The 15,789-nt window shown below is 41.6% G+C and overlaps 1 protein-coding gene across 11 annotated transcripts in view; it reads left to right on the top strand.

Annotated features, from left to right (window-relative positions):
- Positions 1 to 15,789, top strand: part of ADD1 (adducin 1) — a 76,568-nt gene that overhangs the window by 28,347 nt on the left and 32,432 nt on the right. For 10 of the 11 annotated variants that reach the window (XM_060013056.1, XM_060013057.1, XM_060013055.1 and 7 more), the window contains exons 2-3: positions 6,950 to 7,164; positions 10,167 to 10,329. In XM_060013056.1, coding sequence (XP_059869039.1) covers positions 6,970 to 7,164; positions 10,167 to 10,329 — 358 coding nt within the window. In that variant the 5' untranslated portion in view covers positions 6,950 to 6,969. Of the gene's footprint in view, positions 1 to 6,949; positions 7,165 to 10,166; positions 10,330 to 15,789 lie in introns of those variants that run through there. The other variant, XM_060013061.1, reaches the window with a different exon arrangement.

The raw sequence follows: 15,789 nt of genomic DNA, 5'->3' as shown, positions 1-15,789 counted from the left end.
GCTGGGCACCCCTTCCACAATGGAAGGTTTCTGAGAATTCGTAATGGATTTCTGGCGGGGACTTCCTTGTCTCTTCCACTTTCCTACCTGAGGCGCTGGACGGGGTGTGGACTGTCTCTGCAGCACTGTTCCCAGCCCTTTGCCTAGGCTTGGCCATCACTGTTAGCTCTGCCAAGCTTGTAGAAAATCTTGTCACTCTTCCCAGCAAAGGCGCCACTCTATTTTTTAAGCTTTTTTCTGGCTTTATTGAGGTATAATTGAAAAATAAAATTGTAATATGTTTAAAGCACACAACGTGATGATTTGATATGTGTATATATTGTGAAATGATTCCCACAATCCAGTTATTTAACATATCTATCACCTCACCTAGCTGCGCTTTTTTATTTTTATTTTTTCTGATGAGACCACCTTCTGTTTAATTAAGTGTGGCCTGATGTTGCCCTTTCATTCTGGGTGCAAACCTTATGGAGCCCTCCCAGAGATGTTCATTCACCAGGTGACTGCCACCTGCCCCAAGCCAACCTGGAAGCACCTGCTTAGCTCTAAGCGTCACTTCCGTGAAGCTTTCCATCAGCGTCTGCCCAGCGCCCCTGTCCTGGGGCAGCCCGCTCCATCAGTGTCCCAGGGCTGCCATGACTGGGCGGCTTGAACAGCAAAAGTTTATCATCTCAGTTCTGGAGACCAGAAGTGCAAGATCAGGGTGTCAGCAGGGCCAGTTCCTTCTGAGGCTGTGAGGGAGCCTCTGTTCCAGGCCGCTCCCCTGGCTGCTGGTTTGCTCGCAATCTTTGGTGTTCCTTGGCTTGTAGATGCTTCACCTCAGCTCATCTCTACCTTCATCTTCACATGGCCTCTCCCTGTAGTCTTGTCTGTGTCCAGATGCCCTGTTTGCATGAGGACACCAGTCATATTGGGTTAGGGGCCCACCCTTCTCCAGTATGACATCATCTTAACTAATTACCTCTGCAGTGACCCTGTTTCCAGATAAGGTCACATTCTGAGGTGCTGGGAGTTAAGGCTTTAACATGAATTTGGGGGCGTACAGTTCAACCCATAATACCCTCTCTCTGCTTTTTCTACCTCCCCCTGGACACTTTTGGCCTGCTGATATGTAAGTAGATTTCTCTCATGGCACCAAGAGTATTTGATTACATTTATTTATCTGTGGTCTCCTACTCATTTTGTAACTTTTTATCTCTGCTGCCTTGTACATGATGTGGAAAGTAGCTCTGGTGGAGATATATTAAGTACCTGGAGTGACAGAAATAGAGGAAGATACTGCAGAGGTCACCTCTTATCTTGTTTTCCTATTGACGGTACCAAAGGCTCTCTGGAGTTGGCTGTGAGGTGGCCAGGGACACCAGCAGAGGCTGCCACTTCTGTTACCGTATGAGCATGTTTGATACCTCCTGGCTTATTTTCCATGGCGTGATAGCTCAATGTCACCTGGCAGTCTTTATGCTCTCTGAGATTGTTTGAAGAACATTTAGAAACGGAGAAGACCCTCTAGGTCTTCAGCATTCGCCTGACCCAGAGAATTTTGTTAACGGCCACCTTCTTGCTTCAGCCTTTGGTTTGAGTGTTCTGTTTTTAGGGATTCAAAAGTAAATCATGTGAATGGTTGGAATAGTTAGCGGAATGTCTGTGCCAGAAGGGAGATGCCAAGAAATAATTGAATCTGCTCCCAGAGCTTTAGAATTAGCTCATTAGATAGGTTAGAGAAAAGAAATTTGTCTGGGTTCTGATCTGAGGTTTAGTTACATGTTAGTGAGGGTGCATTGTCCTGGGACTGGAATACCTTTGCTAAGAAAGAATATTCCAGGGCACGCTTTTTGTTATTTCCAGAATAAATAACATTCTAGGCAGAGTGGTATTTTCTGTGGTGTTAGTAGAAAGGGGAGGTTAATCTTAAAATATCGTTTCATCCCGTATCAGTCATATCTGTCTGAAAGAACATGCTGAAATTTGTTCATCTGAAGGCAGACAGAGACCAGCTTATGAAAGGTCTGGAGGTACTTTATTCTATGAGCAAGGAAAATTATGGAGCATTTCAGACACATACGAAATAGAATGGTATAATGAGCCCTGCTTTATCCTTCATCCAGCTTCAGCAGTTATTAACTCATGGCTGGTCTTGTTTATTTTGTGTAACCCTTACTCTCCCTCGACCCCATATAAGTTTTAGGCAAATTCCAGATGTCCTATTATTTCATCCATAAATATTTCTGTATGTATCTAATACAACCATAATAATATCACACCTAAAATTTTTAACAGTAATTCCTTAATGCCATCCAAGTCCACTTGGTGTTCAAATTTCTAATTGTCTCGAATGTCATTTTTAGATTTTTATTTTACAGTTTACTTGAATCAGGATCTGGCAGAGATCCTCCTATTACCTGTTGGGTTTTAAGCAGGGGAATGAATGACATGATCTGACTTATATTTTGAAACTCTCTCTGGCCTCACTGTGAAAAATGGATCGGTGTGGGGGTTGCTAGGAGACTGGAAGTGGAGAAACTAATTAGGAGGCTACTGTGTGTCCAGGAGGTGAGTCGTAATTATCTAGATTAGAGTGATGTGGTGGAGATGGAGAAAAGTGGGTGAATGTGAGATGTAACCCGGGCAGGCCGAGCTTGTTTGTCATGGCTCAGCCAGACTTTTGGGTTCTGCTGGGTGTGTATGTTTGTTTATTTGAAAGTATTGTTCCCAGAGATTTCATTGATTTCAGTATCAACATTTTAAGTTTAGTGAAATCTTAACATTTTTACACAGGTTAAATTACAGCAACTTTATGGAATGCTGAGATAGAGGAACATTAATCCCTACTTCTCTTGAATCAATTTATTCAACTTTAATACAGCTTATTTGCCATTATTATCATCTTGTTTGTATGTGACTACAGTGATAATATTGATAACTTTATATAATAGGAAATTTATAGTTTTTCACTTAAACATGTTACAGTCTCATGTGTATTCTGCTAAAGAATATTCATAGTTTCATAATACTGTATTGAGCAGATTATGTTATAGCCATTCATGTATTATTGGATGTTGATCTTTTAAAATTATTCTAAATAATGTTGCAGGAAGTTTTTTTTGCATCTGTATTTTTTCCATTTCTTTTTTAAAAATCTGGATTAAGTAATGACTTCTTTGTAGAGATCTTCCTAGAAAAATTTGCTGTCTTAACACACACTTAGAAATGACATCAATGAAACCTGAAGCCGTAATTGACGAAAACCAAGTACAGGCTTTTATTTTTTTTAAGAGTGTCTCTCTCTCTCTCTCTCTCTCTCTTTATTTATTTGGTTGAGCTGGGTCTCTTAGTTACGGCAGGCAGGTTCCTTAGTTGTGGCACACGGGCTCCTTAGCCGTGGCATGCAAATTCTTAGTTGTGGCATGCATGTGGGATCTAGTTCCCTGGGCAAGGATCGAACCTGGGCCCCCTGCATTGGGAGGGCAGAGTCCTAGCCGCTGCGCCACCAAGGAAGTCCCCAAGTACAGGTTTTGTACGTTAAAAGTTGGAATTATGTTTATTCTTGGTTATTGGGCTCAGAATATGTATACTTTGATTTAAGTTTATAGACTTCCTTATTGAAGGGAGACCACATGCATATTTGGTCTTCAGTCTTTATCTTCTCCCATTCATATGGCAATTTGTAATAAAATGAGAGAAATCTCTGCCTTATCATCAGCATGTTGGTTTTACAAAGATTCTTTTCTTTCAGTCAGCTCTGGGAACCAGGAAGAAGCTATAGTTGCCTCTAAAATGTTCCCCTGTGTCCTTATTTACTGATGAAAATAGCTTAAAATTAGGACTCATTTGATAATAGAGAACTCATAATACTGTATATCCTATTGTCTTTTTTTTTTTTTAATTTTTGGCCACACCGCATGGCATGCGGGTCCCCAACCAGGTATCGAACCTGAGCCCCCTGCAGTGGAAGAGTGGAGTCTTAACCACTGAACCGTCAGGGAGTCCCTTTTTTGTTTTTTTGAAATGCTGAAGTGGAACATTTTTATCATGGGCTCAGAATGGTCAGCTTCTTTTATATCTAATGAAGAAATGTCAGATAACCATTAATAATGTTTTTGTTCTTTGGGTCCTTCTTTTAGAACAAACTAGGTTAAAGTAAACAGATGACACTAAACATTTTAAAGGATATGTTCAGAGAAGGGTAAGTTTTAAAGACTATGTTTTAGGTCATTGGTTCACTTATTCTGTTTTATTGCCTTTTAGTCACTGATTGTTTTCATACTTTAAGTCCTTGAAATAGTGTCACTTCAAGTATGCTCTTCTATCATATCTTTAGATTTCAGAAAAGCAATATCCAAATCGATCTTTTTCTTTAAAAAAATGTTCAACTGATTCTTTGGCTTTTGGTACCACAAAATATATATTTTTAATAAACTATTCTTTAAAGCCTTACTATTCAAATTGCTGTCTGAGTCCAGTGGCATTGGTATCACTTGGGAGCTCACGAGACATGCAGGATCTCAGGCCCCATCTCAGACCTACTGGATATGAATTTGTATCTTAACATGATTCTTAGGCGATTCATATGCACATTAAAAAGCTAATAATGCCAGCCCCAGATTCCTGGTTGGATCCTCCTGTTCAAGGCATCTATGCCCTCAATTCCATCACTTTGGGAACATTGTTTCCTCTCACTGTCACCATCATCATCATTTACAACATAGCTTAGAGGTTAGGAACAGGAGTTCTGCATCCAGGAGGGCTGCATTAGAATCCCAGACATGTTAACTTCCTAGCTGGGTGACCTAAGTTCCCTTATCTGTAAAGTGAGAAAAACAGTAGTATATTGACAAATAGGGGAGATGAGAGGATCAAATACAGGTAAAGAACAAAGTCTAGCGTACAGTTCTGGCTGCTTTCATTCTCCTTCCCCTTATCACAAACATTATTTTAGATATCTATTGCAGCATAACAAACCATCCCAGGACTTTGCAGCTTAAAATAATTATTTTATTATTCATATTTCATGATTTTGTGGGTCAGGAATTTAGGCAAGGCACAACTGGGCAGTTCTGTTCTATGTGGCATCTACTGAGGTCACTTGATGACTTTCAAGTTTTTTAATTGTTATTTTAATTAAGTTGTATATTCTGGATGTAAACCTTTTCTCAGATATATGATTTGTAAATTTTTTTCCATTTTATGGGTTGTCTTTTCACTTTTTTATGTATCCTTTGAAGCACAAATGTTTTTAATTTTTAGGAAGTCCAGATTATCTTTTTTCTTTTGTTGCTATCTTTTTGGTGTCACATAAGACTTTGCCTAAACCAGGGTCTCTTGGATTCACTCCTTTACTTTCTTGTAAGTATTCTGTAGTTTTTGCTGTTACATTTAGGTCTGTGTTCGGTTTGGACTGAATTTTTGTACACGGTGTAAGAAGGAGCACCATTTACTTTTTTAGTTGCTAATTTAATCACCTCTTTTAAATCCCCACGTTGCTTATCCTCTGTGGCTTGAGGAACTGTTGTTCACTCACTCGCCATTAAAACTCTCTGCCTGTGGGTTCTGAGACTATTTCTCACCTTGTGTCTTTATCCTTTCTTTCTTGTTCTTAATTTATTCAAGACTTTTTAGTTACATACCAGCTATATGGCAAAATCGGTTCTGGGTGCTGGTTCTGCTCCATCTTCTCAACTTACATGCTTCTGCTGGCCAGTTTCCTCTCCTCTCCTGGCCCCACCTCTGTGCTGATGACTTCCACATCAGCACCTCCGCCTTTCTCAGTGAGTCTGTCTCCACTTCTGGACTGTGAGTCCAGCTTCCTTAGAGTGAGGACTACATCTGATTAATTTTGTGGCCAGCACAGTGGACGTAAAAGATGCTCAGTAAACATTGCATATATATATTGTTAAAGCTGTCATTCAGTGGGTTATAAAAGCAGAATGAACTATTTGTATGATTAGTAAAGGTGCTATTTAGAGATTTATAGTTAAAAGATGAATATAATCTAGTGTGTTCAAAACAGCATTTCAAATAAAAGATTGGGATTAAAAAGAGTGTAAAGTGGGACTTCCCTGGTGGTCCAGTGGTTAAGACTCTGAGCTCCCCAGGCAGGGGGCCTGGGTTCAATCCCTGGTCAGGGAACTACATCCTGCATGCCGCAACTAAAAGATCCCCCATGCCGCAATTAAAAGATTCCCCCATGCTGCAACTAAAGATCCCGCACGCTGCAACAAAGATGCCGCATGTTGCAACCAAGACCTGGCGCAGCCAAATAAATAAATACGTTTTTTTTTAAAAAAAAAAAAGACTGTAAAGTAAGTAGCCATATTAGCAGATGTTTAAATTTGAGCCATTTGGGCATCTTTTCAGGTTATTCACAAACTCAAGGACATGCTGACATTTTCTGAGCCTACTATTATTGTTCTTTGAACCAAGAAGGTGATGTTGATGAAGAGCATTTTCCATTTGCATGAATACAGATGTGTGAGCGGCTTCTCTCCTTTGACCTGTGTGGCAAATCCTTTGCAGAGTTGCCACCAGTACTTTTTGGGGACAATATCATGAATCACATTTCTCCAGAAATGAACTGTGCTGCTTTTAGAAGATCCTGTCTGTTTGGGACAATATGTTGACTTGAAACTATCTTGTGGTCAAAATTTTCATATCTAATTATATTTTTTCAGTTTGTCAGAGGATATACTAGCTTTGTTATTGTTTTCTTGTTGTCTGCTGAAGAACAGTGGCAAGGACAAAAACTGCCGTTGTTGGTGGACAGGTGGGCGATGGCTGACCAGCCACGTGCCTCAGAAGCCACAAAGAAGCATCACACGTCATGGCTCTGACTGGTCAGTCAGTCAGGGCATCCTCATGCTGGAGACTGTATTTATCAGGCTGATGTTCTCATTATGAAATGCTACTGGACATTGATTCAAAAACAATACTGTCTTTTGTTTTGATTCTGTAGGAACCTAGAAAGATTGTGCAATGAATGGTGATACCCGGGCTGCAGTGGTGACCTCACCACCCCCGACCACAGCCCCTCACAAAGAGAGGTATTTCGACAGAGTGGATGAGAACAATCCAGAATACTTGCGAGAGAGGAACATGGCACCAGACCTTCGCCAGGACTTCAATATGATGGAGCAAAAAAAGAGGGTGTCCATGATTCTGCAAAGTCCCGTAAGAGAAGCTTTGTCTCTGACCAAGTGTCCTCTTCCTTCTTCCACTACTTCAGCTCTTATGCTCTGTTGTATGTGTCATAGTCCGTTTACCTTAACACAGGAAATCAGTGCCTCGTATATATGTATGGCTGTTAAAGAGTTCAGTTTAGTTCAAGTTATCAGACACACAAATGAAAAATCTTCATTATCGTAAAGGATAGGAGGTGTTCATTTCTCCTTTTCACTCTCTCACTGCTTCGCCAGAGAGTCTTTATAACGACCATTTGAAAATTACTCTTTCCTCCAAAACACCTAGCTTGGTGCTGGGCACTTAGTAGGTCTCAGCAACACCTGATTGTTGATTGATTTTACCTTTAGTTATGGTCGGCATTTGAACCACAGTCACGCCCAACTGTCTTCTGTTTGCATCTTTAGGTAAAGTAGTGCTGTTTTCATAGTTTTTTCATGTTGATGCTGCTGTCTTTATGTGTGCTTCATTCTTTTTATCCTTTTAATCTGTTCTTGTTTTATTTCCTTAATATTTTGGGGTATCACTTGGCAGATAATTCATTTGAGTTATTTTTTTAAATGTTGATCATCTCTGTCTGCAAGGAACTGGGTACTTAGCATACAAAGCTTATTTGTTTGGTTGTTATTATTATTCATATATTATTCCTCAATAATATAACTTACAGTAAAGTACACAAGTCTTAAGTGTACAGCTTGATGAATTTTGACATATGTATAACACCTGTGTAAACGCCCAGATCAAGTCTCAGACTTTACATTGTAGTCGAAGGAGATAACCAAGGAGCAACAAATAGAAGCACAGTGCAGGAAACAACTGGATGATTAGATTGAGTGTGACTGGGTAGAACAAACCTCTCTGAGTGAGGAAGATTTGACCTGAACTCTGAATGACAGGAAGGAGCCGGCCATGCAGGGATGGGGGAGAAGCAGACATGAAATTCCCAGGACAGGAATGAGCTTGAAGAGTCCAAGGGCAGCCAGTGTGGTCTGGGCATAGGAAGCGGGAGTGCGGGGTGTGTGAGATTGGAGAGGGAGGAAGGGGCAGTTGCCTCAGAGGCTGTGTCAGCCCAGCTCAGGGTACGGTGCAGATGGGAACGGCACGCTTCAGTCTTTGAGTAACTCATTCTGGGTTGGTATACAGAGAGCACCGTAAAGGGCAAGAGAATAAGGTGTCTTTCCAAGCAAGAGGTAGTGGTAGCTTGGGCCAGAGTGGTGGTGGTAGAGGTGGAGAGAGGTAAACTCATTTGTGTTCTGTTTTGAAGGTGGAATAAATAGGACTTGCTGATGGATGGGGAGGAAGAGGTGAGGGAAAAAAAAAAGAATCAGGATAACATCTAGACTTGGCTTGAGCAGTTTTCCTGTGTAAAAGCAACAAGAAACCAAGTGAAAATCACTAAGGATAGAGTGAAGAAGCTAAACTTTCAGTACCGAGTATGTGCCAGGCACTGTGCTGGGGGCACTGGGGATGCCAAGTCCCTACCCACAGGGGTCAAGAACACAGTCAGCATCAAAATGTTACTGACCCACATGCACTGTGGGGTCTGGGAACAGAGAAAGAACCCTAGAGGAAAGACTGGTAAGGCCTGGGCTTTACTGAGTAGAATGTACCCGGTGTTGGTTTTTTGGTTTTAGGAGCGTGGATCGTTCAACTGCAGTAAGGAGTGGGAAGGCCCACCCTGTGTGTACAGATGCTGACAGTTGGGAGATGTGCGAGGGAACCTGTGGACGTTTCCTTCAGACTGATTCTCTGTTCTCAGTGGAATAACAAGTGGAGGCATCTGCTTAGAATGGGCACGGGGAGTGGTGTAGAGAAGGCATGGAGAGTAGGCGAGAGAATGGGCAAGAAAGGTCAGGAATGATCCCTGGGTTAATGTCAAGGGTGCACTCAGGTCAGTGGTCATGGATTTACAGTGAGACACTGCGGTACGGTCTTCGTTTTTGCCCCCCAGCCACTTTCAGCAGCGTGAATAGAAAGGGTGTGAAGAGTTGAACTTAACATGGGGTTGGGATTTTGCCAGATGAAATGGTAGAGAGTTGAAGTTGTAAGCAAGGGAATGGCTATAGTTTTAAACCAAGGGCCTAAGCTGAGTGAGAGAGGTCAGGACACAGGGAAGGTACGGGATGGTGATAAGGTCTTAGGATCAAGACGGACACTAGGAGAGGGTGTTTGGAGAGCATGTGCTTGGCTCCGAGACTGAAGAGGGGCCCAGTTACTAGAAATGAGCAGGTCTCTAGGGCATGACCATGGAAATAGGAGGCCGGGGTGAATTGGATGACACAGTCGTCGGAGGAGAGGCGATCGGGGAGCTGAGAGGGGAGTGTGCGGATATTTAACCATCCGGAGTTAGGACCAAGCAAGCAAGCAGGCAAGGTCATTGGCTGGTGACTGCTGGTTGAGGAAAGAGTCTGGGGTCCAGATGGGTGGCTCCAGGCCTCACTCACTGGTAGTTGCTAAGCGCAGCTCCATACTGTGCACATATAGGTCATCTGGAATGCTGTTGATACAGAGGGTCCTTCGTACTGTGGATTTTTTCTTTTTGTGTTTTCCTTACTAAGTTTTAAGTTCCTGATGGCAAAGCCATTTTCTTCCTATGTGTCCTCAGTGCCTAGAACAGTGTCAGGTGTTGTAAGGTGACTCAGGGTATTTAATCAGTCCCCTACTGTTTAAAATGTAGGCTGTTACCTGTTTTCCCTTTTATTGGTAATAATGCTGGAATGAGCATCCTTTGAGCACATCTGTGATGAGTTCCTTAGAAAAGATTCCTAGGAATAGGATGCCTGTTCAAACTTTTAAGCTTTTGTCTTGTTAAATTACTGTCCAGAAAGAATGTACTTGTTTATGCTCCAGGTGGTGATATGTTGGGACTACCCACCCGCCTCCCAGCACTGGGTGAGAGCAAACAGAAAACTAGCCTATGCGGCAGTTACCCTTGCCTTCCCAAGGAGCGGAAAAGAAACGATATCTCATTGTTTTAATTTGCCTTTTATTAGGCTTTCTGTGAAGAATTGGAATCAATGATACAGGAACAATTTAAGAAGGGGAAGAATCCCACAGGCCTATTGGCATTACAGCAGATTGCAGATTTTATGACCACGAATGTACCGAATGTCTACCCGGCAGCTCCGCAGGGAGGGATGGCTGCCTTAAACATGAGTGAGTAGTTCCTGACTTGGTATACATTCTTTGTCATTTTCCGGGTAAAATTTCCTAATATTTTCCAATGTGAAACAGATGAGCACACACTATGTAATACATAGAATTGAGGTTTTTTTAAAAATTGAGTTTTAGTTGTAGTAAAAGATAGGCCTAAAAATGTCTTGACTATAGAGGGCTCCTTTTTTATGAGCCAGTGGGACTGTTATTTCTCAGGCAGGTAACTTTTTATGTGGCTTCTCAGACCCTTTATGAATTAAAAAAAAAAAACTAATTAGAAATAATGCTTGGGGAGTAGCACATTGATTTTGATTTTGCCTGAACTTATTTCAGTCAAGCCAACATTTCTTTTTTTTTTTTAAATAAATTTATTTATTTCATTTTAAATTTTTGGCTGTGTTGGGTCTTCGTTGCTGCACGCGGGCTTTCTCTAGTTGTGACGAGCAGGGGCTACTCTTGGTTGCGGTGCGTGGGCTTCTCATTACGGTGGTTTCTCTTGTTGTGGAGCACGGGCTCTAGGCGCACGGGGTTCAGTAGTTGTGGCTCATGGTCTCTAGAGCGCAGGCTCAGTAGTTGTGGTGCATGGGCTTAGTTGCTCCGCGGCATGTGGGATCTTCCCGGACCAGGGCTCAAACCCGTGTCCCCTGCATTGGCAGGCGGATTCTTAACCACTGCGCCACCGGGGAAGCCCCAAGCCAACATTTCTTATCCACCATTCCTCACTGCTCTTCGCAAATGAATGAGAAACAGAAAAATTCCAAAAGAAAGCTAGAAGAAAACTGTTGGGTGGGTGAATGTGAGCAAAGTTAGTTAGCAAAGATAGTTGTGCAGAGATGGCGCTTTGCCGTGGCTGTTGAATTTGTAAACGTTAACATGACAAGGTGGAGCCCAGGGTACCTTGAGCATCAGCTAATGTGACCTGCTGTGTACTGTGCCCTGGATCAGTCTCTGATGTTTCTAGTTGGATAATCAGCTTCTGACTACCAACTTAAGGTATTGGTTTGCGTTAGATCACCTGCGATGTGCTATTTACCTGTCTGTTCTCTGGTATTCTTAGAAGTTGATTGACATTCACCTGAGTGATAATATCATTAATGTCCAGAGAGTGTTAAAAATCACCTGTAATTTACTAGCTCACACTTCCATCCTGAAGTTGAATGGTAGTCACTAGGTTTTCATGTTTTCACATGGATTCTTTTTTATTTATTTATTTATTTATTTAATTTTATTTTTGGCTGCGGTGGGTCTTTGTTGCTGCACACGGGCTTTCTCTAGTTGCGGCGAGCGGGGGCTACTCTTTGTTGTGGTGCACAGGCTTCTCATTGCAGTGGCTTCTCTTGTTGCAGAGCACAGGCTCTAGGCGCATGGGCTTCAGTAGTTGTGTTGCGTGGGTTCAGTAGTTGTGGCCCACGGGCTCTAGAGCGCAGGCTCAGTAGTTGTGGCGCATGGCTTAGTAGCTCCACGGCATGTGGGATCTTCCTGGACCAGGGGTCGAACCCGTGTCCCCTGCATTGGCAGGTGAATTCTTAACCACTGCACCACCAGGGAAGTCCTCACATGGATTCTTAATGGATTCTAGTGATATTTATATGAATTAGATAATAAAGGACAATGTAATATATTTACTCACATATTGTTTTCTAGTCAGAGATAAAGGAAATTTTAATAGTGCCACACCAAAAAAAGAAGGAAGAAAAAAATCTAGTTTTAATTGTATCTAATAGTTTACTTCTCACATATAAAAAATTTTAATGTGAATTTTAACCTTTGTTGTGGAATATAATGTATGTAGATGGCATAGAACAAAAAGATATATAACGTATGAATGGTTTAAGGTGAACGCCTTTATAACCAGCACCCTGGTTAAGAAATAAAGTTTTATCAGTTGCTTGCCCTCTTAAAAGGAATCACCGTCTTGACTTGAATGGTATCACTGCCTTGCTTTTCTTTATAGTTTTATCATCCAAATGGTTATACTTAAATATATTATGGTTTAGTATTTGTCTTTTTTTACTTACTGTCTCTTCAGCATTTTTAAAGCTACAAGTTGCCCCTCCATCTCTCTTTTTCTCCTCGCACTTTAAAGGAAATGGGTTTTGTTGACCTGTAGAGTTTGCTACAGTCTTGAATTTTACTGATGCCATCTCCATGGTGCCCATTATGTTCTTTTTTCTTTTGTATTTACAGTAACTTGGTAGCTGGGTCTAGAAGCTTGGCTGTGTTTGGATTTTGTTCTTTGGCAAGCTCACTGCATAGGTGGCACTGTGTTCTACCCGCAGGCACATAAGCCTGCTTGTTGCCATTTGTGCTGTAGCAGCCATCATTGCTCAGTGCCTGGATCCGTTAATTAACAAAGGTTCCAAGACGGTGATATTTTAATTTTGTCATTCCTTCTTCTGTATTTACTAGTTAGAACATTTCTGTAAAGAGAAACTTCTCTGGGAAATGGGGCATGACCAGAAAGGGGGCCGCCTCATTCTCTGTCACTCAGCGCATGATTGCAGGGAGGCTGGTGCTAAACCATTCATAGATGACCTGCTTGTTGGTCAGGGTTTCATACGGAGCAGAGCAGCTTCCTTGCTGAGATCTATTGGAAGTCAGCCCTCAACCCACATGCACAAAGAGAAACTTCCTCTCAGCTCTTTTGCTTACCCCGTGGTACGGTTTGTATAAAGGTAACCGTTCAAAACGAGAAGTTGGTTTCCTGTCATCTTCTAAAGTGACCAATTACTATTGCTTTAATATTATTTTGAATGCATAGGTTTTTAAAAAAATGTATTTATTTGGTTGTGTCGGGTCTTAGTTGTGGCAGGCAGGCTCCTTAGTTGCAGCTCACAGGCTCCATAGTTGAGGCTCGAGGGCTCCTGTGGCTCGCCGGCTCCTTAGTTGCGGCACATGGGCTCCATAGTTGTGGCATGCGAGCTCCTTAATTGCAGCTTGTGGGCTCCTTAGTTGCGGCTCGCTGGCTTCCTTAGTTTTGTGGCATGAGAACTCTTAGTTGCAGCATGCATGTGGGATCTAGTTCCCGGACCAGGGATCGAACCCGGGCCCCCTGCATTGGGAGCACAAAGTCTTAACCACTGCGCCACCAGGGAAGTCCCTGCAGAGATTTAAATATATTTAATGTGTTTCAAAACATTGCAGTTATCCTTTTTGATACTACTCACATTGTCCCACCTTTGACTAAAGAGAACCTCTCCAAGTTGACTCCTGAGCCTAGTAGTCTTTGACAGCTTCCAGGCCACCTCCTGTAGGAGATGTTCTAGGCTCATCTTGTACATTTCCTGCCCCAGATCTGGAGTCAGCCATTTCTCTAAGAAACCTTGATTTCTTTTTGTGAGAAATGAAATTTTAGTCTGGGTGCTAGAAATGCTCTTTGCTACTGACTGGTTAGTTATTCTTTTTAGACCTTTTTAGTGGATAGAGCTAGGAAATATAAATTACCTTTTGGAGATTTCCTAAGAATCCGCCTGCCAATGCAGGGGACATGGGTTCGAGCCCTGGTCTGGGAAGATCCCACATGCCGCGGAGCAGCTAAGCCTGTGCACCACAACTACTGAGCCTGCGCTCTATAGCCCGCGAGCCACGACTACTGAAGCCCGCGCAACTAGAGCCTGTGCTCCCCAGCAAGAGAAGCCACCACAGTGAGAAGCCCGCGCACTGCAACAAAGAGTAGCCCCTGCTCACTGCAACTAGAGAAAGCCCGCGCACAGCAACGAAGACCCAATGCAGCCAAAAATAAACAAATAAATTTATTTTTAAAAATTACCTTGTGATTTGTATACTATATTGATAAATTGGAATTGTAAGTATAATTATAAATATATTGGAATTATAATTCCAATTAAAATTCAGGTCTAAGGGGTTTTTACTTAACCTCTTCTATCTAACATTTGTTTTTCTTTCTTCTACAACAAGAATTCTGGTTCTGCAGGACACCAGGAATAACAAAACTAGAGTATTAATAACTCATTTGCTTTCTCTCACATACCCCACACAGTATCAATCCTATACCAATAATATGTTCTCTCTTCATGTTTTAAGATAGTTACATTCTCTGTTGTCAGAGCATATAACCATTATATGTTATGGTCTTGTTTTTACATTCATTTTGTGTTACAATTAATAACTTAATTCTGTAATAAATATATATTTAATGCTCACCACCAGTCCTTGTATCAGTGCCCCTTTAGTCAATTTGGTTGTCTGAAGTTGCTTTTATAGTAGATTTCCCAGAAAACACTTGTGGAAAGGATTTCTTCATTCTTGCGTTGTGGCCTTTATATGTCAATGTTAATTTGGTTTAGTTAGTTTGGGTATAAAATCATTGGCTCACATTTTCCTATTTTGTGTATCTTAAATGCATAATTCATTTTCTTAGAATTTGAAGACAATCTTTCCATATAAGTTACTTGGTTTCTTTTCCTTGATGCTCATAATCTATTTTCCTTTTTCTTTAGAGTCCAGAAATTTTACCAGAATATGTCTTGGTGTTTGTCTTTCTGGGCAGTTTTCTCAGATGATGTGCCCTTCCAAACCTTTTTTATTTTCAGAGTGTTTTCTTGAATTGGTTTCTAATATTCATTCTGTTCCCTTGCTTTTGTTTCCTGGTATGCACATGATGGATTTTCCTTGTCTGACTTCTTTAACTGTCAACGTTTTCTCAAGTTCTTTTTATCACTTTCTTCATTTCTTTATGATTTAAAAAGTTTTTCTCCTCTTTCACCTTTACGCTGTTTTTAATATTTATTTTTAAAATTATTTTTCATTTATATATAATTCCTTTTATATTCTAGCCCTCATTTCTGAATTTTTCTAATTATATTAAACATTTTTCTTATCTTTTATTATTAATGCCTTTCTTTATCTTTTATGAAATAATAGGTTATAGTTTTCATTTGTTTTGTGGATATGTTTTTTGTGCTTTTGTTATGTGTAGGAATGTGATTTTGCTCTTTTTTCTTTTAATAATTTATTTTTAAAATTTATTTAATTAATTTATTTTTGGCTGCATAGGGTCTTCGTTGCTGCGTGCAGGCTTTCTCTAGTTGTGGAGAGTGGAGGCTACTCTTCATTGTGGTGCGTGGTCTTCTCATTGCCGTGGCTTCTCTTTTTTTTTTTTTTGCTGTACACGGGCCTCTCACTGTTGTGGCCTCTCCCGTTGCGGAGCACAAGCTCCGGACGCGCAGGCTCAGCGGCCATGGCTCACGGGCCCAGCCACTCCGCGTCATGTGGGATCTTCCCAGACCGGGGCACGAACCCATGTCCCCTGCATTAGCAGGCGGACTCTTAACCACTGTGCCACCAGGGAAGCCCCCGTGGCTTCTCTTGTTGCGGAGCACGGGCTCTAGGCGCATGGGCTTCAGTAGTTGCGGTGCGTGGGCCCAGTAGTTGTGGCTCGTGGGCTTTAGAGCCTAGGCTCAGTAGTTGTGGCACATGGGCCTAATTGCTCCACAGAAT

This window comes from Delphinus delphis, chromosome 5 (genome assembly GCF_949987515.2).
Source record: "Delphinus delphis chromosome 5, mDelDel1.2, whole genome shotgun sequence".
In the NCBI taxonomy this organism is placed as follows: Eukaryota; Metazoa; Chordata; class Mammalia; order Artiodactyla; family Delphinidae; genus Delphinus; species Delphinus delphis.
The sequence above is the reverse complement of the archived record's forward strand: the minus strand, read 5'-3'. Positions and strand labels throughout refer to the sequence as shown.